Source organism: Acomys minous (genome assembly GCF_964271855.1).
Source record: "Acomys minous genome assembly, chromosome: 1".
Taxonomy (NCBI): domain Eukaryota; kingdom Metazoa; phylum Chordata; class Mammalia; order Rodentia; family Muridae; genus Acomys; species Acomys minous.
The window spans coordinates 174,872,599-174,899,569 of NC_140483.1; the positions used below are offsets into that span (position 1 = coordinate 174,872,599).

The 26,971-nt window shown below is 39.2% G+C and overlaps 1 protein-coding gene across 7 annotated transcripts in view; it reads left to right on the forward strand.

The window, feature by feature from the left end:
• CNTLN (centlein) overlaps nucleotides 1–26,971 on the forward strand; it is a 251,852-nt gene that overhangs the window by 162,693 nt on the left and 62,188 nt on the right. For 3 of the 7 annotated variants that reach the window (XM_084779053.1, XM_084779056.1, XM_084779055.1), the window contains exons 16-18: nucleotides 16,897–17,074; nucleotides 21,302–21,377; nucleotides 21,457–21,680. In XM_084779053.1, coding sequence (XP_084635179.1) covers nucleotides 16,897–17,074; nucleotides 21,302–21,377; nucleotides 21,457–21,680 — 478 coding nt within the window. Of the gene's footprint in view, nucleotides 1–16,896; nucleotides 17,075–21,301; nucleotides 21,378–21,456; nucleotides 21,681–22,009; nucleotides 24,060–26,971 lie in introns of those variants that run through there. The other 4 variants (XM_084779054.1, XM_084779057.1, XM_084779060.1 and 1 more) reach the window with 2 other exon arrangements.

Sequence of the window (26,971 nt, forward strand, 5' to 3'; positions counted from 1 at the left end):
GAAAAAATACTGTCAGAGTCTTTGAAATATCTTGGGAGGTCTTGTTCTGAGCTTATTGACTGAAATTTGCATGCAAAATTAGCCACAACTGCATGAGTATTTGAATAGGTGCCAGGAAACCAAGAAGAAGGCAATGCCTGATTTCTTCCAGTGATGCTATTTTCATGCAGTCATGAGGCTTGAAATTGACAGTTTGGCAGGTTGATTTAATTTGCTGGCCCTTTGCATATTCACCACTGACAGCTAAGGATTCCCAGGCAAGCCCACTAAGTCGGTTTAGTTATCTTGTGACATGCCAACCTGGGAGGAGAAACATTTTTCCCCCTTAATTTAGTTAGATAAATTTTGAATGACCCATTTCAGCTTGTTACCAGATGTCTACAAGCTGTTTAACAGCCTTTAAATTAAGAACCATCTTCACTAATTATTTCATGTGTGTATTATGCAAAGTCATTGTACAAACTTTAAGTGGATGGAAGTTAAAGATTCCTTAAGAGACATACAGATTCATATTCCTGAGTTGTTTAGCCCCTATTAGCGATCAAGGGGAGCATAGTAAGTCTGTACATCTCTCGGCCTCACACATGGCTGTCCTCTCATGTGTACAGCTGAAGCATAGACGCAAAGAAATGACACAGCAGCTCTGTTTACACCCATGCAATAGAGAAGCTCAGTGTTAGAGTTGCTCACTGGCTGTCCACTTTCCCATGGTTTTAACCATTCTGCCTTGTTTCATAATAATATATACCTATATTTACTGTCTCTAGTTGATGTGTTTAAGTCTTCTGCAGTGTTCTTTTTTAGATATAGGATGACTACGGATATTTTTTTCTGAGCTACAGGCATAGAAATGAAAAATGAGCTTAAAACATAATGGGCACTTCTGTTGGGGGAGAAGGCGCGATGCCTTTTCTGGCCCTCATAAGTAGCACGGCTGACATACCTGTAGGAAAAGGCATACTAGAGAAAAACACGACATTCATTTTTCAAAGTTTTATGTGACTTTGGAAGATGAATGAAAGCCCAAAGAATGGGAGAAAAGTATCCATTTTTTATGCATAGCCTTCCTGAAGGATGTACAGTTACGTAGAAATGTAGATTAAAAGGAGGCTAACTATATAATCCCCAACTAAGAGCAAAGGCTGGAGAGACTCACTAGCATCACTCTTTCAGCGTCCTAAGCCTCTGCATGGCTCTCCTCCTGGGCTGTGTGGCCCTGTGTGGACTGTGAGTCTTCTTTTATTGAGCGTGGTGGATGAGGGAATTCATTTCACAAACAGACACACAAAGGTGATAAGTATATGTTTTATGCTTTGCTTGGAGAAATGAGGTGTATTAATTACTTTTCTATTGCTGTAATAAAACACCATCTTCAAGGCAACCTAGAGAAGAAAGAGTTTATTTTTGTTTATGCTTCCAGAGGGTTAGAATCCATAATGGTGGGACAGCATGTCAGCTGACAGCAGGCATGTCAGCAGGAACAGGAAACTAAGAGTTCACTTGACCATCAGGCACAGAGCAAGGCAGAGAGACGGACTTGGAAGTGGTATGAGTTTCCACTCTCGGAGTCCATCCCTGGTGCAATAACTTCCTCTAAAAATGCTGCACCGCCCGAACCTTACCACAGAGCCACCCACCCAGTGCTGAGGGCAGTGCCCATTCAAGCCACCCGCAAGCCGCTCTGTCAGTACTTGGGTTTATGCCATTTTGCTGTAGGGTAAAATAAAGAGTAACAGACAGAAGGTAAGAGGTGAAGGAGACCTTGTTTCTGAGGCTGTTTCGAAGTTGTTCCAGTGCTCCTTATATCAAAGTTCTCTGAATGGCAAAGTGTCATAGTATTGTGTTCTGACCTTGAGCAACTATTTGCATATTACAAACACAGAGATGTCCTATAAAATTTTCCAAGCTTAAATATATCCCAAACCAATGTTATCTGGTTCCAATGTGCTGGTATATTTGGGAAACTTTTTAAATGATTACAAAAGACGTTCTAGTCTTTAAACAAATAAACTGAAAAAGCATGTTTATGGGGAAAAGAGATGGCTCACTGGGTAAAGTTACCAAGCCTGTAGACATGATTGTGATCCTAGGATCATCATGGGAGGAGAGAACAAATGCCTGTGAACCTATCATTACATGTGCACGATGGCATGCATACACGTGTGCATAAACACACACACACACACACACACACACACACACACACACACGAAGGCAAAGCCAGAGGATCAAATCTGTATTTCTCTTTCTTTATACCTTTTCTCAGTTTCTCCTTCTCTGGCGTCAGAGGCAATTGTAAACTAAATAGTACTTTATGGGGAGTGTCGCTATAAACCTTTTGGGGGCCCATTGAGAATGGTGAGTGAGGGGTCAGCAACTCCTATGGCTCTTCAAAGGACCCTAATCCACTGCACACAGTATTGATCTTCTAGGGACTCCTAGCACACTAGTGAGGTCTAAAAATGGATCTGAGGCTAAGGCGCTGACTGCTTCCCCCTTCTTTAAGGAAGTCTCCTGAGGTGACCTGGCCTCCCCACATTTTCTAATAGTTACAGCACCCTGATTGGCTTTCAGTCATGCACAGTAAAGTTAGATCTGTACCCTGAGTCTGATTCCCAGGATGCTGCATGGGTTCCGTTGCCTCTCACCCCCCTTCTCCTGGTTCCTGATCCCCAGAGTTCTTAACTTAAAGCCCACTGAATATTTATCTCTATCTTCAAGGAAAATCTGGTGCCAACTGCAATCTGTGCCTCAGCAATATAATACCCCTGTACTTCTCATAATATATTGGTATAGCTTATTTATGTCTGAGTCTTTGTATATTGATAAATACATAAAAGTTTGGTAATATATTCAATTCCAATTTCATCATATCAATGCATGTTCATAAAGCCATATGTTTTGAAGAAATATCACTATATTTTTAAATAGAAGAATATTATCTAAATTGTTCGGCAGTATAACTCATTTTTGCACAGTGATGTTGTTATACTTTCTGCTTGGCAGAGCAGTCTCAAAAATCATTTAGCTGCAAAGAATTCTCACGTATTGGAAACCATGCCGCGGAGTGTCACAGATAGCATAAGATTCTATTTGCTTCAGTTTTCTATAGTGTAGTACTTAGCTTTTTGTCAGCTCAACACAGAGTTATCTGGGCAGTAGAACCTCAGCTGAAGAAATACTTCTGTCAGATTGCTTGTAGGCAAGTCTGTAGGGCATTATGTTGATTAATGATCGACATGGAAGGGCCCAGCTCACTGTGGGCAGTGCCACACCGGGGCACGTGGTCCTGGGATGTATAAGGAAGTAGGCTGAGCAGCTGTGGGGAGCAGTCCAGTCAATAGTACCACTTCCTAGGCTCTGCTTCAGTTCCTGCCTCAGGTTCCTGCCCTGACTTCTCTCAGCAAAGGGATGTGGCCTGGTGGCTGTCAGATAGAATAAAGCCCTTCTTTCCCAGGTTGTTTTTTGTCATGATGTTTTATCTCAGCAATAGAAAGCTAAAGACATAGAGTGTAATGATTATTTGGATACTGAGAAAAATGGAACTTAGGCATATGTATATATAATTTACAATAGCATTATATAAATGCCACCTGTTATTTATTTCACAGTTTATAAGAGCATGCTTGTTCTAGTTTATGTTGCTGTGATAAAACCCTCTGGCAAAAGGCAGCTTGAGGAAAAGAGGGATTAATTGGTTGATGCTTCTAGTCACAGTCCAATACTGTGGGATAGCACAGCAAGACCTTCAGGAGCTGGAGCAGAGACCACAGAGCAATGCTGGTTTCAGGTCACTCCTTGTCTTGTGCTCAGCTGGACTTCCTTTCTTTTCCTTTTTTTTTTTCCTCGTTGTTCTTGTTGTTGTTATTTTGTTTTGTTTTGTTTTGTTTTGTTTTGAGACATGGTCTCACTGTATAGCCATGGCTGTCCTGGTACTCACTCTGTAGACTAGGCTGTCCTTGGACTCACAGAGATCCACCTGCCTTTGCCTCCTGAGCGCTGGGATTCAAGGAGTGCGCCACCACCACCTGGCTTCCTGCTAGCTTTCTTATATACCAGGTCTACCTACCTGCCTTGGCACCTGTCTGCTGGTCCCTCCGCCTCAATCAAGAAGACAATCTCTCAGGGACAAACCACTGGCCCTCTGCTGAGGGCAGTTCTTCAGTTGCAGTTCCCTCTTGTCAGGTGACTGTAGATTGTATTGAGTTGACAAGAGAAAGCAACCACAGCGTTGATTCAGTAATAACTAGAGAAGGAAAGCTGAGGTTCATAAACCAGATTCAGAAAGACTAACGTGTAGAATATGGATTAAAATGTAAAAACTCTGTCTGTCTCTCTATCTATATCTGTCTCTCTGACATAAAAGTATAATAGGGAATATGAGGGGCAATAAAGAGGTTTACAGACAGAGAGAAGGGGAAACAGGGTAATGAAAGAAAGACAAAATGTTTTATTTCATGTATCACATATTTATGTATAATTTATTTGTATATGTTCATATATATATATTATGTGTGCCAGATGAAAACTACAGGGCTATATGGAATCTAGAAGGCAGAAAAGAGACAACTTCCTCTCTCTCTCTCCCTCTCTCCCTCTCCCTCTCCCTCCCTCTCCCCCCCCCCTCCCTCCCTCCCCCCTCCCTCCCTCCCTCCCTCCTTCTCTCTCTCTCTCTCTCTCTCTCTCTCTCTCTCTCTCTCTCTCTCTCTCTCTCTCTCTCTCTGCTTTTGTCTCAAGAAGTAAGCTTTCAACTACTGCCTGCCTGCCACCATGATAGTTATAGACTAACCCTTTCAAACTACAGAAACTATAAAAACTGTAAGCAAGTGCCCAGCTAAATGTTTTCTTTCATAAGTTGCCTTGGTCTCCGTGTTTCTTCACAGCAAAAGAGTGTAACTAAAGTGACTTTAAATGTATCTTTTCTTTAATTATATTAAAATGGGGCACTATAATCTCTTCCTTGGCTCTCGTAAGTGTGGTGGAAGTCTATTGTGTGGTAGCTGTTCCTGCTGAAGAAGGATTGCTGTCAGCTTCCATTTCTTACTGTGCCTCTCTCAACAGTCTGTGAAAGTTAGTCTTGGTCTGAGCTTGGAGCGTGTGCTTAGATGAGCTTAACTTTTAAGTGAATGAGTGCTCTCCTGTTTTCTAGAATGGAACTCGGCCGGATCCACTCAGATTAAGTACTGAATAGAATACAAATATATGATACGTGGAGCTTCTCAAAAGTATGATAAGAATCAATATATAGAAGCTCGGTGGCTTGTTTTCAGTTAACAGCCATTTTCTATTAAATCAGTTGGTAAGGCTTGAAGGGGTAACAGATTTTTAAAATATCTTTTGAGACAATGTCTCATGCATCACAGTCTGGCTTCAAAAATCCTGATCCTCCTGCCTCCTCCTCCCAAGTGCTCAGATGTTTTTTAATCCATGCAAATTCCTCATCAAAATGTAGAATAAAGACTAAGCAAAGAGGAACTAATTCTCTAGTGACTTTTTAGCTTTCAACTGTTCCATCAGCTCTCCTGGAATGCTGCCTGCTGGTTCTCCAGACTGGAACTGGATCATTAGAGCCCCAAGCACAGAGAATGCCTGCTATTTTTGCATTGTAGTCATGCTGTCAGCACTCCTTGGATCTCCAGTCTACAGGCCTACAACCTGGCCTCCTTAATAATGTGATCTACGTCCTGAAAATATATACTTGTATACATTCATCTTACAGCTTCTGGAAAATCACAAGCAAGACACATTACCATCCATCATCTCCTCCAAAAGAAAGTAGTGAAGTCTGAGATAAAAGACTGGCAGAGTTAGTCACATGAAGTGTCTTCACATATAACAAACTTTGAAGGAAACAAATTGAAGGTTGGTGATAAGGAGTTAGTTATGTGGACCTTTTGGAACGGGATTGGCCCCTATGCTGGAGAGCAGAGTGACCCGTCATGTGGATGTTGCCTGTTCTCCAGGCATCTCTGCTTTGTGTAATGAACAAATTAGCTGTGGCTGTACAGACAGACGCTTTACATGCATGAGACAACTGACTTCTCACTAAAGCACATGTGATTATTGACACCATTTACTATTAAACAGAAGCCAATTCCAAGCCCTCAGTGTGGCAGGGTTCTCCAGAGGAGCTAGCCAGTGCCCTGGCCTGTGGCAATTACCATAGACCTCTTCCATCATAAGTGGCATCAGGTTGTTTTCCTAATAAGAGATAACTGTTTTGTGCATACATCTTTCCTTTGAACGTTTTTAAACTATTTAATTCTGTTTTATGTGCATTGGTGTGAGGGTGTCAGAGCCATTGGAACTGGAATTACAGACAGTTATGAGCTGTCATGTGGTGGCTGGGAATTAAACCCGGGTCCTTTGGAAGAGCAGGCAGTGCTCCTAACCACTGAGCCATCTCTCTAGGCCTCTTTTGAACTTTTATAAATGCCATATATATCCCTATGATATAGAACATTCCACAGAGTAGGAGACACATTTTCTAGCATAGGATATTTGATAATAAACTGTGTCAGGGAGTATTACCACATGTCTGAGAGACATTTTCTTGGATTCTAATTGTTATAAGAGGCCTCATTCAACTGTGGATGGTACTATCCCTGGGCAGGTGGCCCTATGTTATATCAGAAAGATACCTGACATGAGCCTGGGAACAAGCCAGCAATCAGTATTCTTCATGGTTTTGGGTCTAGGCTCCTCCCTTGAGTTCCAGCCCCAGCATCCGTCAATAATGGACTGTTACTTATAACCTGAAACAAGTGCTTTCCTCCCCAGATCATTATTGGTCATTCTTTTTACCCCAAAAACAGGATTAAAAGGATCCTATTACTCATGTAGAATAACTTTCTCTAGGGAATCCCACTACTGTTTGTGGAGGGAGTATCTAGGACTGTATCCACTTAGCTCCTCAGTCATCAGTTTTAACAGTTACCAGAAGACACTACAGGATGGTGACTCGCAGCAGTCATGGTGTCTGAATAACAGGAGCTCAGAGACTGTAGAGCAAGTCACTGACCATTGCTGATTCCAAAACACCAGCATCTGTGTTTCACCAATAAGAGGAGGGAACCTGGGTCCTAGGGATGCATGGCTTTGGCCTCTCTAAGAACAGATCCCTGGGCCCAAGGACATGCACATGGTATAAGCCTTCTGCCACCCAGTGCCTTCTGCTTACCTGAGGACAGCTCTGGAGCTCCAGGGACACATAGTCCCAGCATCTAGCCACCTGACTCCTCTCACTTCCTTGAGAAAGGCTCCTAGATTCCTGGAACTGAGTCCCAGGCTCCGGTCCACAGTTTTATGCCAATCTTTGAGAAGACCCGCCAGACAACAAAATCATACAGGGTATCGCTCCAAGATGAGTCTGGGTAGCAGGAGCTCAGTGACTATGGAGTGAGTGAGTGCCTTGCTACTGACTCCCTCCCAGATGTTTCCCAGTGAAAAGAGTGATCCCAGCTGCCAGGCATGCATCATTCCAGCCTCAGGCTTTCTGGCTATTCTCATCTTTCCAAGGATGCCCCCGAATTCCAGGGAAGCACAGATCCAGGCTACGGACCACCACGACTCTACTAACCTTCCTAAGGAGACTTGCCAGACCTCAGATAATAAAGGTTAGAACCCAGCCCCACCCCAAACCCCTGCAAGTATGTCCAACTGAGACATAGCCAGCAGAGGAGAGCTGTGGGCTATTCGATGAGATCCAACCTCCAGCCCATGACCCAATTTAGTGGGTACCAGAAACAACCAGCCAATGCTAGGGACAACCACATGACTAAAGGATAGTATAGAAACATGGTCAAAAAAGCCATTGTAGTTTGACACCATCAGAACCCAGCTATCCTACTATAGCAAGCCCTGGATATTCTAATGCAGCTGAAACACACACACACACACACACACACACACACACACACACACACACACACACACACCTTAATCTAGATTATTAAAATGATAGAGGCCTTTAAAGAGAAAAAAATAAATCACTTAAAGAAATACAGAGCTGGGCATGGTGGTGCACGCCTTTAATCCCAGCACTTGGAGGCAGAGGCAGGTGGATCACTGTGAGTTCGAGGCCAGCCTGGTCTACAAAGCGAGTCCAGGACAGCCAAGGCTACGCAGAGAGACCCTGTCTTGTAAAACCAAATAATATTGGAGATAAATATATCCAAATATATATAGTAAAAAATACTGGAAAATACAATCAAACAGGTGAAGGAAATGAGTAAAATGGTTCAAGACCTTAGAATGGAACTAGAATCAAGAAAGAAAACACAAATTAAGGAAGTCCTGGAAATGGAAAACTTATGGAAGAGAATGTGAACTGCAGATGCAACATTACCAACAGAATACAAGAGATTGAAGAGAGAATCCCAGTCATAGAAGGTATAATTGAAGAAATTGTACATTTGTCAAAGAAAATATTAAATTAAAAAAATCCTGACACAAACACCCAAGAAATGAAGGATGTGATGAAATGACAAAACCTAAGATTAATAAGAATAGAAAAAAAAGAAGATTCCCAACTCGAAGGACCAAAAAATTATTTTCAACAAAATAATAGAGTATTTCTACAACCTAAAAAAAAAGGGCTTTTAAACATACAAGAGGCTTAAGGAACACCCTCCCAGCAGATAATAATGAAAACAATAAATCTACAGAACAAAGAAAAATATTAAAAGTGGCAAGGGGAAAAGGTAGACCTATAAGAATTATACCTGACTTCTCAACAGACTAGGAAACCAGAAGGGCCTGACCAGATGTCTTGCAGACACTAAGAGACCACAGATACGAGCCCAGACTACTATACCCAGCAATGCTTTCAATCACCGTAGAGGGAGACAACAAGACATTCCATGACAAAAACCAAATTTAAACCCAGCTCTTCAGAAGTAACTAGAAGGAAAACTCCAACCCAATGAGGTCAACTACACCCAAGAAAACATAGGATATAGATAACTTTACAACAGCAAAAGCAAAAGAAGACAAACACACTATCACTACCAACACCACAAAAAGGGAACTAACAATAATTGGTCACTAATATCCAATAGCAATGGACTCAACTCTCCATTAAAAAGACAAAGGCTAACAGAATGCATATGTAAACAGGATCCAACGTTCTGCTGCATACAAGAAACACACCTCAGCAACAGATATAGACATTACCTCAGAGTAACAGGCAAGAAAAAGGCTTTCCAAGTAAACAGCCCAAGAAGCAAGCTGGAGTAGCCATTCTAGTATCTAATAAAATAGACTTTCAACCAAAATTAATGAAAAGAGATGGGGATGGACACTTCATCCTCATCAAAGGAAAAATCCACCAAGAGGACATCTCAATCCTGAAGACCTATGCCCCAAATATAAAGGCACCCACATTTTTAAAAGAAACATTACTAACGCTTAAATTACACATAAATCCCCACACATTAATAGTAGGAGACTTCAACACCCTACCCCCACCAATGGACTGGTCATTTAGACAGAAATTAAAGAAGAAAAATAATGAAACTAACAGATATCATGAATCAAATGGACCTAACTGGTATCTGCAGAACTTTTCACCCAAATACAAAAGAATATATCTTTTCAGCACCACATAGAGCCTTCTTGAAAACTGACCACAAAGCAAGCCTCAAAAATACAAGAAAATTGAAATAACCCTTTGTATTTTTATCAGATCACCATGCATTAAATCTGAACTTTAACAACAATAGAAATAATAGAAAGACTACACACTTACAGGAACTGGACACCTCCCTATTCAGTGACCACTGAATCACGGATGGAAAGAAAGAAATAAAAGACTTTCTAAAATTCAATGAAAATGAAAGCACAACATACCCAAACTTATGGGACACCATGAAAGCATTTCTAAGAGGAGCATTCTACTACACTAAGTGCCTTCATAAAGAAATTGGAGAGATGCCATGCTAGCAACTTAACAGCACACCTGAAAGCTCTGGGTGGGGGGCGGGGGTGGGGGGAGAAGCAAGCACACCCAAGGTGAGTAGAAGGAAATGAACTCAGGGCTGAATACAATAAATTGGAAACAAAAAGAACAACACAAAGAGTCAACAAGAGCTGGTTCTTTGTGAAAAATCAGCAAGCTAGACAAGCCCTTAGCCAAGCTAACCAGAAGGCAGAGAGAAACTATCTAACAAAATCAGAAATGAGAAGGGGGACAGAAAACAGACAACAAGGAAATCCAAAGAATCATTAGGCCTTACTTCAAATGCCTATATGCCACAAAATTGGAAAAATCTAAATGAGATGGGCAATTTTCTTAATAGATTCCACTTACCAAAATTGAATCAAGATCAGTAAGCAAGTTAAATATTCCTATAATGCCTAAGGAAATAGAAGCAGTAATTTAAAGCCTCCCAACCAGAAAAAAAAAATCCCAAGGACAGAAAGTTTAAGTTTAGAATTCTACCAGACTTTCAAAGAAGAGACAATACTAGTATTTCTCAAACTATTCCACAAAATAGAAACAGAAGGAACATTGCCAACTCATTCAATGAGGCCACAGTCACCCTGATATCTAAACCACACAAAGACCCAACAGAGAATTTCAAACCAGTTTCCCTTATGAACATTGGCACAAAAATACTAAAAAAATAAAACAAAAACAAAAAAACTTGCTAACCAAATCCAAGAGCACATCAAAAATACCATCCACCATTTTCAAGTAGGCTTCATCCAAGGCATATAGGAGTGATTCAATATAAGAAAATCCATCAATGTAATCTACCATAGAAACAAACTGGGAAAAAAGCCCACATGATCATCTCATTCAATGCAGAAAAAGCATTTGATGAAATCCAATACCCCTTCATATTAAAAGTCTTGGAACAATCAGGGATACAAGGCACATATCTAAATACAATAAAGGCAATATACAGCAGTCCTATAGTCAGTATCAACCTACATGGAGAGAAACTTAAAGCAGATCCACTGAAATCAGGGTAAGACAAATGTGCCCTCTCTCTGTATCTCTTCACTATAGTGCTTGATGTCTCTAGGTAGAGCAATAAGATGACTAAAAGAGATCAAGAAGATGTAAATTGGAAAGGAAGAAGTCAAAGCGTCACGTCACAAATGATATAGTAGTATTTATAAGTGACCCCAAAAATCTACCAGAGAACTCCTACAGCTGATAAACACCTTGAAGAAACTGGCTGGATACAAAAATAAATTGAAAAAATCAGTAGCACTTTTGTATACAAACAACAAATGGTCTGGGAAAGAAATTATGGAAATGACACCCTTGACAATAGCCATAAGTATCTTGGTGTAACTCTAAGCAAGCAAGCCAAAGACCTGTATGACAAGAACTTCAAGTCTCAAAAGAAAGAAACTGAAGAACATATCAGAAGATGGAAAGATGTCCTACACTCATGGATCAGTAAGATTACCATTGTAAAGATGGCTATCTTACTAAAAGCAATAAACAGATTCAATGCAATTCCCATTAAAGTACTAATAAAATTCTTTACAGACCATGAAAGAACAATTATATGCTTTATATGGAAAAACAAATTATCTAGAATAGCTAAAAACAATCCTATACAATAAAGGAACTTCTGGGGGGTGTCTCCATCCCTGATCTCAAGCTGTACTATAGAGCAACAGTAATAAAAATAAAAAAAAAACAACATAACTGGTATATAAATGGACTAGTTCATCAATGGAATAGAATTGAAGACCAAGAAGTAATCACACACACCTATAGACACTTGAATTTTGAAAAGAAGGCAAAGCCATACAATGGAATAAAGATAGCATCTTCAACAAATGGTGTTGGTCTAACTGGATGTCTACATTTAGAAAATTGCAAATAGATCAATATTTATTATCCTGGCCAACACTAAAGTCCAAGTGGATTAAAGACCTCAGCACAAAACCAGAAACACTAAACCCATTAGAAGAGAAAGTGTGGATAAGCCTTGAACTCATTGGCACAGGAGGCAACTTCCTGAACAGAACACCAATAGTTCAGGCTTGAAGCTCAACAATTAATAAATGGGACCTCATGTAACTGAAAATCTTCAGTAAGGCAAAGGACACTGTCAGTAGGCCAAAATGGCAGTATATAGAATGGGAAAAATCTTTACCAACCCTACATGCAGCAAAGAGCTAATATCCAAAATATATAAAGAACTCAAGAAATTAAACACCAACAAACCAATAATCCAATGAAAAATGGTGTACAGAGCTAAACAATTCTCAAAAGAGAAATATCAAATGGCCGATAAGAACTTAGAGAAATGCTCATTGTCATTAGTTATCAGGGAAACCACTCTGAGATTCCATCTTACACATGCTAGAATGGCTATGATTAATAACTCAGGTGAAAGCACATGCTGACAAGGATCTGGAGAAAGAGGAATGCTCCTCCATTGCTGGTGGGAGTGCAAGCTTATACAACCACTTTGGAAATCAATCTGGCATTTTCTCAGGAAATTGGGAATAGTTCTACATCAAGACCCAGCTATACTACTCCTGGGCATTTACACAAAAGATTCTCTGTTATACAAGTACATTTGCTCAAATATGTTCATAGCAGCTTTATTTGTAATAGCCAGAAACTGAGAATAACCCAGATGTCCCTCAACCAAAGAATAGATAAGAAACTATGATGCATTGACACAATGGAATACCACTCAGATATTAAAAACAAGGACATCATGAAATTTGCTGGCAAATGGATAGAACTGGAAAATATCCCAAATGAGATAACCCAGCTCCAGAAAGACTATATATCACTTATAAGTGGATATTAGCCATATAGTAGGGGATAACTATACTACAAGTCATAGACCCAAAAAAGCTAAGTAACAAGGAATGCCCAAGGGAGGATGCTTTAATCTCAGTCATAAGGGGAACTAGATTAGACATGAGAAGTGGATGAAGAGAAGGAACATGGTAGGAGAGGGAGTGGGGAGGGAAATGAAGGTGGATCAGATGTGGGGGAGAGGGGACAGGAGGACAGAGGGCTTGCAGAGAGAAGTAAAACCATGGGCAGAGGCATCTCTGAGACAAGATGGAGACCTAAGACACGTTAGGCTCCTAGGCAGATATGAGGGTGACTTTAGCTGAGGCATCTAGTAACAGGGGCTCATGGAGACTGAAGAGGCCACCCTCTAACAGACCGGACTTTTTGTAGACAGAGGGGAATACCAACACACAACTTTGACCCAAAATTCATCCTGCCTACAAAATGTGCAGGGATAAAGATAGAGTAGAGATTGAGGGAATATCTAACCAGTACCTGGCCCAACTTGAGACCCTCACCCCATGGAAAGAGCCAACACTATTAAGGATTCTCTGCTATATTTATAGATGGGAACCTCTGAGAGGCTCACAGCCAAACATTAGGCAGAGCGCAGGTAGCCTTGTAGAAGAGTGGGGCAAAGGATAGAAGGACCCACTGGGGACAGGACGTCCAAAAGAAGACCAATAGCATCAACTAAGCTGGACCCATGGGAGCGGTGGCTTGTAGAGATTCAAGCAGCAACCAAAGGCCGTGCATGAGTTTGACTTAAACCCCCTACACAATGTTGCCGATGGGCAGCTTGGTGTTCTTGTTGGTCCCATAGTAGGGAGAGGAGAGCTGTGCCTGACATGGACTCTGTTACCTGCTTTTTTTTTTTAATCACTCCCCCATGGTGGCACTGCCTTGCCTGGCTGCATGGGAAGAGGATGGGCTGAGTCTTGATGTGCTGGGATGGGTTAGTGGAAGGTGGCTCCCCTTGTCTGAGAAGTAAAGAAGAGGGGATTCTGGGAAGAAGGAGGTAGGGTGGGGTCAGGAGGGAGGAGGGAGAGGGCTACAATAGAGATGTAGAGTGAAGAAAGAAAGAAATAGGAGGGAAGGCTATGATAGAGATGTGAAAGTGAATAAATAAATGAATGAAAGAAAGAAAGAAAGAGAAAAACTGTCAGCAGAGGGAGACACCATGTAGCTGCATAAATTACCCCAATTGAGGTGGAATTAGAATCATGTCTGGAAATCACAAGATTGGATGTACCTGTTAATACTGCTGGGTCTAGCTGACTTTGTTGTCCTTGGCAGAAAAAAATCTCAAAACAATTTTTATTCCTTTTTTCTAATTTTTATACACCATAATCTTTCAAGAACATTTTTTCCAGTATCATGACCGCATTGCCAAGTGCAAATGAATCCTTGCCTCATTTGACCTGTCAGCACCCTTTAATAAAGATGGTTTCTATGTGTTTCCGTGCTATGCTTAGTATGTGATAACCCCCAACAGTGCTGCGATTGATCCTCCACTGCAGCACCGTCAGTGACTCTCAGTTACAGTGCCATTTACTGCTTTCTTCTCCCTATTCCTCTTGTCTTGTTTTGAAGAGGTCAAACCCTTGAACAGCTCCTTCACAAAAACTACATTCTTTTGTGATTTCATAGTATTTGTTAACACAATTCTTCATCTTTAATTACTATTATTATTGGAGCCACTTTAAAATTTAAATATACGTAGTGTTCTTCCTTACTTTAAGATTAATCGTGCTTACAGTCAGTTTAACATCATACTGTGTATCTGATTTCCTATCCATGCTCTTGAGCTTCCCCACAAAGAAGCCCTTCCTAAGTAAGCAATGACAATATTTATTATTCTAAACAGAACTTGGAATCATCCCTGAGTCCAGTCTACATTCCAACATCCAGTCAATTGGAAAATGATCGTAGGTTTCTTCTGAAAACATGGACAACTCTCACCACTTCCACTAGTACAACCCTGGCATGCATTTCCTAGCATATATATCTCCTTTCAGAGTCCGTACCAGGATGTTTATCAGCTGGCAAAATCCATGTCCCCATATCAGACAAACATCACATGCCCTCCCACAAGTCTGTGTTTCTAGAAAGCAAACATCACATGCCCTCCCACAAGTCTGTGTTTCTAGAGAGCAAACATTACATGCCCTCATGCAAGTTTGTCTCACATCTCACACTTGGGATCAAAACAAAAACATGTTTACTTCCACTACAGTATACACTGAATAATTCTTTGAAAATGAGCAAATAGAAGAAAAATAAGGAAAATGAAACACTGTCCCATCTATACCTCAGAGATATTTTCAATGTATTCTGTCACTAAATAGATAACTAATAAAATGATCACGCCTCTTTCCCCTACTTTTGACATTGCATGTTGAATCCTTGTTAAGTTTTGGACAAAGAGAAGGGAAGACTACAAATAAAAATAGCATTAAAAAAATAATTAAGTGTATTGAGTCTAATATTCTGATTCAGACATGCTGGCTTTCAGAATAATGAAAGAATTTATAAATTTGATAAGTTGCTATTCTGACTTTTTCAAAAAACAGAGAAAGAAGTAATTGTTTAAATGAAGCCTATATAAGTCATTAGGCCATTATAAGAGAGCCATTCATAGATTTTTTTAAAAGAAGTATTAAGGCTCGGAAGATGGCTCAGTCAGGGAATAACTTTCCACACAAGTCCAGATCCCTAGCACCTATGAAAAGGGCATAGTTTTTGACACAGAGATATAACTCTTTAATTGGGGAGCGGTTTGATGTGGAGACAGATGACTTCCTAGAGCTTATTTAGCTGGTGAGAGACTTAGTCTCTAAAAAAGGTTGAGAGCAGTTGAGGGAATGCAGGATGTAAAGTTCAGGCCTCTGCTGCCTGACCTGTGCCTTTCTTTTCTTTCCTCTACACTGAGGACTGAACACAGGGTCTTGCTCGTGCTAAGTACTGTACCACTGATCTGTTGCCTAGTCCACATCTTATATCGTCTTTAAACACAGCAGTGTATTTGACCCTAACAAAGCATGTTTATCAACTTTGCCACTAAATTGGCACTCAAAAAGCTTCTCTAAGGCAAAGGGCACTGTCAACAGAACAAAATGACAGCCTACAGACTGGGAAAATATCTTCACCAACCCTACATCTCACAGAGGGTTAATATCCAAAATATATAAAGAACTCAAGAAATTAAAAACCATCAAACCAAATTATCCAACTAAAAATTGGGGTTGGACCAGTTTTCATTCCCATAGGCACTATGCCACAGTTTCTTTTGTGGCATTCTTGCCAGATTCTGTTGTTATTTGTCTTTGTGATCACTACCGTTCTGCCTGGAGTGAGGTGGCATCTCAGTGTAGTTTTAATTTGCATGTCTGTGATGGCTAGTAAATAAGCTTTCAAAAAGTCTAATTTCTTCATTGCTTAATTTGTTTTTCTTTTGAACACATCACTATTAGTGCACTATGTATTTTACTTATTCAGATTATTTTCCCCTGTTTTATTGCTTACCACTTTAACTCTTATGTTTATAAAAGTTCCTGGCTCATAGTGGCTATACCATTTCAACCACAAGGAATCAAGTTATAGCCCATGGTGTGAAAGGCCAAGAGATAAAAGTTTTACACCTGGTGGAAAAAAATTTTCTGTTAAAAAATTAAACTTGTGTGCCCTGGCTCAGAAACTCTGGCAGTGGAGCAGTGTGTGCTCCACAGAAATCCCTCAGAAGCTGGGCTGGTAGGGATTGATGGAATTCTTTAATTGTGTAAGTTTAAATGAATTTTAGTATTAAGACCCAATGCTTAAATTAGACTTAATAGCTCTGTGTCTGATCTATGGTATAATACCATTTGCCATCTAGTTTAGAGAAGTGCATATACAAGTCTGTCTTCTTGGACTTTGTGATTTTCTTGTTCATTTGTTTGTTTTATTTTGTTGATTTTTGAGACAGGGTTTCTCTGTCTAGGCTGGTGTAGACTCACTTTGTAAACCAAGCTATCCTCAAGCTCACAGTAATCCTCCTGTCTCTGCCTCTCCGAGTGCTAGGATTATTATTGGGGTTTGTATCCTCATTTTTCCCTCTTTTTTTTTTTTTAAAGCAGTGATTCTGAAACACAAAGCTCTCAAAATTTGGGAACAATTATTGTGGAAACTTCCCAGAAAATAAGCCCTGTAGAAGATGGTAGAGTCCAGAAAGAAACTGACCAAGCAGAAGACAGCTGTGCTCAACAAAGAGAAATGCAGACATATTCACATGAGGACCGCGAGGCCCTGCAGGTAGGACAGCCTTCCGCAGCTCTGCCCTGTGTTCTTAACTTTGTCTTCTTAAATCAGTGCATTATTCCACTGATCAATTTTGAATCCCGGAGAATTATGTCTTCTTGGAAGTATACAGGAAAAATTCTCACTTTTGAATCATATTTAAATACTGGTTTGCTATATTTGTAAAGGTAAAATGAAAATAAACACTATGCTTATAAATCTTGATATTCTTATCTCCAACAAAGAAAAGAGAATAATAAAAACTAATAATAAGCTTGTTATTGTTTTTAAAAATATGAAAAATAATAAAGAAAGAAATATAAGCTTTTATTAGCTCTTACTGTGATAAAGTTGTTTATTCTTACTATGCTCCTGCTACTTGACTAATGATAAGTAGCTAATCTACAGAAATTACTGTTTGGGGACTGACATAGGAAAATCAAGAGTACTAGGCCAGCCTAGCCTTGTGTACATAGCAGAGACCCTAGCTTTAAAAGAAACATTTAAAACGTCTTTTTTGTTGTTGTTGTTACTTTCCTGCATATTACTTGATACACTGTTTTGTTTAGTTGTAATTATACGTGTGCAGCCTAATGAGGTTGGAAGTAGAAGAAACTCAAGTTCTAATTGACATGATGAGCACACATAGATGCTTTTGATTAAATCTACACATGATTTTATCAGAAATTAAATATTGTAGTCACTGTATTTGGAAAGTGTTAGATTCCTCCAGCCATCCCTGACCTGCCCACTAGCCTGACTTTAATTCAGTTACTTTCTTTTCCTTATCATTTTACTTTCCTTCAAGTTCTACTTAAGTTTCCTCCCTGGAACCTTATGAAGTAAGATAGAAGCCTCTGGTGCCTGACTTCTTTTCTCCACTACCAATCAGAGTTTGCTCATTTTCAGTCTTGTAAATAGTATTTCATTTTCTGAATATGCCGTGCATTGTCAGTTACACTGTTTGTATTGGAGAGACTTCCTTATGGATTTCCTGGAAATAATGTTACAATGAGTATTCTTGTACACTGTATGTTGCATAAATGTGGACGTTTCTGTAGTAAAAGATCAAACATGAATTACTGTGTCATGGCTGGTAAGTTTCTGGGTTATAGTCGGTACCTCTCATTTTCTTTAGTACGGGACCACTTCATTGCGTCCCCCAGCAAGTTATGGATATTTCATTACTTGGTATTTCAGCCACTTCGGTGTGTTTTGAGGTTTACCACTGAGTGTTACAATATGGTAATTCTTTGGTTATGAGTGCTTTCTTTGTGGTTATTAACCATTTGTAATTTTTCAGTAAACTGCCTTTTCCTGTCTGTCCATTTTATAAGCAAATTGTCTAATTTTATATATATATATATATATAGGATATGCAAGATACGGGATTTTGCTGAATTTTTTTCATGAGGTCAAAGGCTAATATATGCACATATGTGCCATTTTTCCTATACCTTTTGCCTTCCTAGATGGTGCCTTTTGAATAATATAACACATACTAATATGGTCTGATTTATCAATTTCCCCCCTTATGAAGATAGGAAGATAAATCTAAACTAATACAAACTACTCTGAAATTTAAAAAAAAAAAAAAAAAGGAAAAAACTAGATGGGAACCTTAGACTTGGGTTCAGCGCAGTATTGAATTCTCTGAGCTGTTCCCTAGGTACTGCCTTGTAGATAGATACCTGCAACCTGTGAACTTAAATAATAAAGATGATTAAAATCCCCAATTAAACCATGCTCTCTCTTCAGCCAAAGGATGAAGAAAGAATTAGCCTAGCGAGACAGAAAACTTTACATAATAACTCCCTTATAACCGCCAAAGACCATGGAAAGTGTAGCTTCACTTCCACCTCTACCTCCATCATAAAAGCCTACTGACTGCCTAGACTTTCTTGTCATTTGCCTATAAGGAGATAGCTCTTACTGCTTCTCCTTTTCCTATATGGGTAAAGTATGAGATGATCCACGGGGGAGCAAATGGTAATGACTCAATCGTCCTCATTTCACTGGAGACTATAGAGAAGTGCTGAACATCTGTCGCCATCTGAGAAATGCCCCTTTCCTTTCTAGAGGGGCGATTTCTTGAGCCAAGCACAGAGAAGGGGACTTTCATTACCTCACACCTAACAAGCCCCCAAGCCTCTTCATGTTGTCATGGTAGGTCAGATGAGAGCACTAACAAGCCCCCTCTGTCTTCCAGCTACAGTAGTATTAACAGAGGCCCATTGGAGAGCCTGAACTTCCACCCTGCAAAGCAGTAATGATGTGCCCCTCCTCAGCTACAGTCTCTCTAGAGACTAGACTTCCGTCCTCAACTTGGATAATTGATGTTGTGCCTCTTGTCTCAACAGTGTAATATGAGACGTCTGCTCAAACAAAATGCAAATAATATCTAGAGTCTTCACAAACAGTACCCAAAATATTCAGGGTACAATTGGAAATCACCCCTCATGTTAAGCTTGTGTAAGAAAAGAAAGCTAACAAAAGGCAAGCCTCACAGTAGATATGGAATTATATGATATATATGATATTCATTTTAAACTAATCGCCACTGTTAAGTGTTTCAGTGAGTAACTATGGACAGGTTATAACATGGAAAAAACAAAACATGTTAATAAAGAAAATTTAAAAAGCCACTGAAAGATACAAATACAAATTACAAAACTGAAAAAACTGTTTTTATTTGCCCCACAGAGGGTACCATAAATTCTCATTCCCCACAATTGGTTCAGCTATAAAAAGGGATGATAGTATAACCCCCCAAGTGGACAGGAAGTGTTGTTATCCACATAATGAAATACTGACTCTAGAAGTAAATCTGATTAATTTCTAGCAACTGATCTTTGATGAAGATGCAAAAATATTCAATTGAGAAAGGTTAGCCATTTTGACAACAAACTTCATTTTATATATGTGTGTGTGTGTGTGTGTGTGTGTGTGTTAACTTAGTGTGTCACAGATAAAAGTTTGACATTTAATTTATAAGACTCTTAAAAGGAAATGTAAGAGAAAATCTGTAGAACCTAGGGTTTGGTGGATGAAGAATTTTTAGACCTGATACCAAAACCAAGATCTATAAGTAAGGTTCTCATTAAAGGTAATGACTTTTGCAAAGCAAAAGCTCCTGGTTAGAAGATGAGACACTGGAATAGAAAGTGTGGCTAGTGCCCAGGGTCTAACAAGGGTTTCACATGATGAGTTATGGAACGAACCCTCCAACTCCAACCGTAAAACATATAGCAGTGTAGTCAGGAAGTGGACAAGGCATGAACAGACAGCTCACCAAAAAAAGTAGCTGGGTGGCAAATACCTGCACAAAAAGATGTTCACCAGCACCGCCCTTTCAGAAAACTCAGGTTAGGACACAGTGAGGGGTAGATCTGAGTAGGACAGCTCAGTGAAAATAATGACAATTCCAGATGACAGAGGGGCAGTGCAACCAGAGCTCAGGCTTTGCTGGTGTGATTATGAAGTGAAATGGTGTAGCATTCCAGAAGATTGTTTGATAGTTTCCAAAAAATTGTAGCTACCGCTTCTACCAAACTCTAACCACAACCTAGTTGTCTCACTCTTAGATACTAATTTCAGGCCAGGCAGTGTTTACTAGGTGTAGGGAACACAGGAAGTCTTTGACTGGTGCCTGGAACAGTACTGAAGAGAGCACAGGGTTGATACCACACATGACACCCCATTCAGCTCCCTATGGCCAGGCTGCCTGGGCATGGCATGTTATCCAGGCTGCTCTGCAGCTTAAGGTGATCTCCCTGCCTTGGTCTCCCAGATATGAGCCACCTCTCCCAGCAGGAAAGCAAGAATATGTTATAATCACTGTTTCAGCTTAATTTGTCAGTAACTTCCCATAACTACATTCAAATAGGAAAAAAACTTTCAAGCAAAGCACGCAGACTCCCAGAGACTGCTTCATTAAAAATCTATATTTTATTGTTGCTGCTCAATTTTCTGCTACTATTTTAAATTGTCCTTAGTTTAAATCTACTGCATTTGAGTTGATTTTGTGTCTATATCGTCTACCTGATAGTTCAATTTTAAATTTATTGTACATATTCAAATATAAGTTCAGATTTATATATGAGGTATTTAATTAAGTAGTCAATTATACAATCTTGTGGTCTATGCAACTTTTAGCTACTTAAGTACACTTTACATGACATATGAATTTGTTTGACAGTGTCATTGAGTAGTAACCAATTTTTCTGGAACTTTCAAACCTAGGATGTTTCTCATTATAAGAATTCCAAGAAAACAGCCTTTCAAAAGAAGAGTTTACACACCACAGCTCCTGCCAGAGGTAAGAGTGTGATAAGAAACTAGCAGTGTCTTCATAAACGTGTTCTGATTTTGTAAAATATGAACAATATTATCTTTAGTTAACAGAGAAAAGTATAAAAATATGCCTGCCCAGAAATCCAGTAGCAGCACTATTTTATTACGAGAGCGGATTATATCCTTGCAGCAACAAAATAGTTTGCTTCAGAATACCAGGAAAGCAGCAGAGTCATCCGCCAAGGAGTATAAAGAAGCCAACGAGAAGCTCCTCCATCAACAGCAGATAGCCGACCAACGGTTTCAGACCAGCAGACAGACAATAAAGGTAAAGAGAACCAAGAGTGGGTTATAGCACATATCTGAATGTATATGGAGTATGTGGATTTTTATTTTATATGTAGTTTTAGTTCGAATTTATGTTAAACATATGGACAAGTTTTTAAAAATCTGAGATGTTAATCTAGATTCTTGAATTGTGTCTCATGACCCCACATGGAGCCATAGGACTGCATGTGGGGGCCATGATAAATTTGGTGACAGTAAAAGGTGTCTGAATGAGACGTTGCCAAACCTTAAAGCCGTATGTATAATGGATCTGTAGCATTCACCTTTGTTGTATTGTGTGTCTTCATCCTATCACATGTCCAACACCAGCAAAAATGGCCAAAACAAGTCGGCTCGGACTCAAGGCTGCTGTGTTTATGAAAAGAAGCACTCTCATTGTACACACAAGGACCGCTCTTACAGAAACATGGTGCTTTAATTAAAAACCAAAGACTGGTAACTGTTTCCTTCCTATTGTTCTTCAGGTTGTCACGTTCAAATTAGGACATTGTTTAATTGTATTATGTTGGAAAGTTTGGCTTTTAACTTTTCTGTTTGGCTTGATGATTAGAGTTTTAAAATCTTGTTAAATAAATTCTGAAGAGAATTTCCAAAATGAGCCCAAACAAACAAACTTCTGCCATTTTGTGTTACACATTTCCATAAAGCACCAATGTGACAACTGATAGTGATATAGTCAAAGTATGAATCAAATCCCCAAAACGTCAAGAATGTGCTATATCCTAATCTGCTCGTTACTTTTTTGAGCATGGCCCATGGCCTGAGAAGGTTATCTGCAGTAGTAGGGATGCAGGTTTAAAACAGGCACACAAGCGCATCACTTTGTGGTTGTTACCATCATACAAGAATTTTAAAATATTGCTATTAGTTATGAAAAGAAGTTTGCATACTAATGTAATGGTTATCTACGTTTGTAAAGAGAAATAAGTTGTGAGTGGGTTTTTGATAGTGGGACATGGGTACCTTTTCAGTAACAGGAAAATGATATAAACAAAATTAAAAGATAAAGCATTGATAAAGATACTGCTTTATAAGCAACTGAGTTGTGTATAGGTTGCTGTCTTTAAAGTTAACCTCTATGAATGATGTCTACTCTGGTGTGTAGATAGCATGCCAAATTAAGCAAACTACCTTCTTTTCTTAACTTTCTATGGACTTTTAATAATGAAGGTTTGGGGATTTGTTTGGTTTTGTTGTTGTTGTTTGGAGGCAAGAGTCTCACTATATGTGCCTGGAATTCACAAAGACCCTCCCGTCTCTGCTTCCAGAGTGCTGACGTTGAAGGTGTGCCACAACACTCTTAAGAATTTTTAAGTTTAGTTTAATAATTCTTTGCCATCTCCTAAAATAATCATGGTATTTCCTCCTATGTTGACCTGATGATTAACTGAACTTAATGGATGCCTTTTGTTCTCCTGTAGCAAGTGGTAGCTCTACTTGCTCCTGTGTTTTGCTTACTCTTTAATGGCGACCCTGCTTGTAATGACCTATGATATTGATGGTTTTTATCTTCTCTTTTCCCTTTTTCTTAATCTTGCTAGCATCCTATTAATTTTGACTGTTTTTAAGATTTAACTTTTGTTTCAGTGTTTTTCTGCTATTTTCTTTAAATACATTGCATTACTTTGTGCTCCTGTTGGCTTTGGGTTAATTCTGTTCTTCCCTTTGACTGCCTGTTTTTGGGACAAGTTCTCTGTATCAGGCCTCAAACTCATGCTGCCTCCTTCTTCAGCCTGCACCGTCCTGGGGCAGAGTGTGGGAGCCTCTTGCTTACCACTTATCTTCTTGATCTTGGTATTCAGAAACATCTTTTCAGATGAACTGTGCAGTACTACACCTGTCCTTTTCAACACTATGTTTTCTTATATATGTCATTTCCATTTTCATTAAGTTCTATTTATTTTGAGAATTTTTTCCAATTCTTTCTCTAATTTTTGGACTATTAAGAAATATATTATTGCTGAGTGGTGGTGGCGCACACCTTTAATCCCAGCACTTGGGAGGCAGAGGCAGGTGGATCGCTGAGAGTTCAAGGCCAGCCTGGTCTACAAAGCAAGTCTAGGACAGTCAAGGCAAACCCTGTCTTGAAAAACCAAAATGTTTGGAGACATTCCTCTATCTTTGGTATCAGATTGTCTTTAATATTTGATTTTATCATAGACAGATATTTGTGGTTTTAATTTTGTTAAGGTTTATTTTATGGTCAAGAATATAATTTATATTGAACATTTTGTGGTCACATAGAAGCAGTGAATATACTGTTGTTGAGTGGAATTTTATAAATATGTCACTTGAGTCTTGTTGGTAGGCTGTATTGTTCTAATCTCCTGTATTTATTCATACTAGTTTTATCAGTGGCCAGATGTAACTCTCTATATAATATTAATAAATAATAATAACGTTCTCTTGTGACAAAATACTCATTTGAAGTGGGCCTTAGACTCTGACAAGTAATGAATATATTGAAAAGTGATTGGATTTTGTGAACATAATTCCCACCTTCTTGGTCAATGTTCTCAACTCATTAGCAAGATACTACCAGCCACTTGTGTTAGCATTTGGCAAGGATGCAGTATTGGATGATAAAGGAGAAGTAATCATATTTCTTGTGGAATGTAGATATCTATATGTTCCTTTCTTACACTAACTATTTATTTTTATATTATAAACACTTTGAAAGTGGGACCGTTTATTTTTGTTTTTATGTTCTTTAGGATCCTCACCTTATTATGTATTTGATTGTATTTTAATGTATATTTTATTTTAATATTTATAAAAGTCACAAATTTTGATCCTGTATATTTTAACTTTCTTTGTCATTTAAGTGGTAGGTCTTTCTTATTTTGTGTATGCATATAGTCTTAGAAATTCTAGCCTGAATGTATAGGATTTCTTTTTTCTGAGTTGGGAGAGCATCTACCTATGCCTGTGGTTTTCATTTTCCTTTACTCTGTTTTGCTCAACCAACCTGTCCTCACAATCCTCTGTTGCCTCGGGTTAGAACTCTAATAGGAAAGACCCTCTCTTCCATAAACCGCCATTACCTGCAGTCCATGTTGTTCATCTATTCTTTCAAACCCTAAGCTCTATGTTCTGCATAGAAGCAGGACTAGCCAGCACTTCTGCAGGTGCAAAGTGCCAGGTGTTGCTAAAAGCTCATTATATACACTTTCTCATTACTTCTGGCATCTTTTCAGTGACTAGACTCTGCATATGATCCTTTTGTACAAATGAAAAAATTAAGATAGGGATCAAATTTACCCAATCCCATAGGGCTCATAAGTTGCAATCTGGGGTTCCAGGTTCTATGCTGAGTGCTAGTATGTAATTTATGTCCTCTGCAAGAGCAGTAAGCACAAAAATATCTTCTACTTTTCTAAGGTGGCTTCTAGGTATGTAATAAGTTTTGAGGGTAATATTGGTTAATTGTGCTGCTTTTATAGTTAATAGGCTCTGTGAGTTTAAAAAAATATTAAACAAAATTGGTAACTTTCACGTACTTAAGCGTAAGTGAGAACATGGTCCACTTTCAATGAACGTGTAAAGATTGATTTACTGTCTGGTATGGTTCACAGCAAGGAGCTGAAGACATTGATGTCATTTAAGAAGCACAATAAATGTTTGCCAAACCAATTCAGGGACACAGAGGCCCATGAAAGCATTGGGGGTTTAGTATGATATAAAGGTTAATGAGCTCTTCTTTCACGGAGAAGGAAGAATATTCCATTTACTGTTCATCATAAACCCTATAAGGCTTATTTTAATTACCCTGGTCAGTTTTCTAGTCATTAGGCTTTTAATATTTTGAATCCCGAGTTGCATAATAACTTTATTTCCTAAAAGAAATTATTTTACTATATTAATACTATTGTTATCTAACTAGCTCCAAGATTTTAGGGCCCAGGAAAAGATATGTCAATTATGCCAGTTTGAATGAGAATAGCCCTATAGACTCATATATTTGAATAATGTTTGGAAAGGATTCGGAGGAAGTGTGTCCCTGGGCATGTGGTTTAAGGTTTCAAAAGCCCATGCCTTTCCCATTTAACTTTCTCCGCCTCATGCTTGTGGATCAGCATGTGATCGCTCCTGAGCATAAGGCTGTCCTGGGGTGGTTGGTGTAACCAGTGTCACTGCATTAGAGAAAACTGGTTTTCCCTTTCATAACATGTGTTGTAAATGTGACTCATTCTGTCAAATCTTTCTGTGATTCATCACTTTGTCTGCCCTTCAATTAGACACCACTTTCAAACATGGCTACTTCCTTCTATAAACTAACCTTACCTTCATTTTTCTTATGATAGAAGGTATAAACTGAGGGCATTCCAGATGGATCAAATAGACCTAGAAAGTATTTGAAGGTGATCCCTTGCTAGAGCAGCCATGTTGCTGGATTAAAGTCCCTTTAAAAGTTATGTTACAGTTCAGTTGTTAACTTTTATTATAGGTTTATGTCCATTCATTCATTCCATTCATGTGTGTGTGTGTGTGTGTGTGTGTGTGTGTGTGTGTGTGTGTGTGTGTGTGATGTGCTATCATATTGAAGTAGGACAAGGCAAACCAGAAGGAAAAGAGCCCAAGAGAAATCACAAGAGTCAAAGACTTACTCACTTGCACATTGAGGAATCTCATAAAAGCACTAGATTGGAAGCTACAGTAAGTATGTGGAGGACCTGGTACAGCCCCGCGCAGGCCCTGTGCATGCTGCTTCAGTCTCTGTGAGTTCATATGAGCTCTGCTCATGTTGATTTAGGGAACCTGTTCTCCATCACCTCTGACTGTTACACTCTGTCTGCCTCCTCTTCCATGGTGTCTCCTGAGTTCTGAAGGGAAGGATTTGATGGAGACATTCCATTGAGGACAAGTATTCCAAGGTCTCTTTCACTCAATTAACAGAGCTTTTTTGGTTTTGGTTTTGGTTTTGGTTTTCTGGTTTTTCAAGACAGGGTTTCTCTGTATAGCATTGCCTATCCTGGACTCACTTTGTAGACCAGGCTGGCCTCGAACTCACAGCAATCTGCCTGCCTCTGCCTCTCGAGTGCTGGGATTACAGGCGTGCAGCTTGTGTGCTTTTCATTTGTTTACAATATGGAGGTTTTCTTCTTTCTTCCTTTTGTGTGCTTTTTATTTGTTTACAATGTGGAGGTTTTCTTCTTTTTGGGTGTGGTTTTATTTTGTTTTCTTGAGAGGTTTTGTTGTTAGGTTGGATTTTCCTTTCCTTTTTTAAAAAAGAACTCAAATTTGGATGGGTAAGGAGGGGAGGGATCTGTA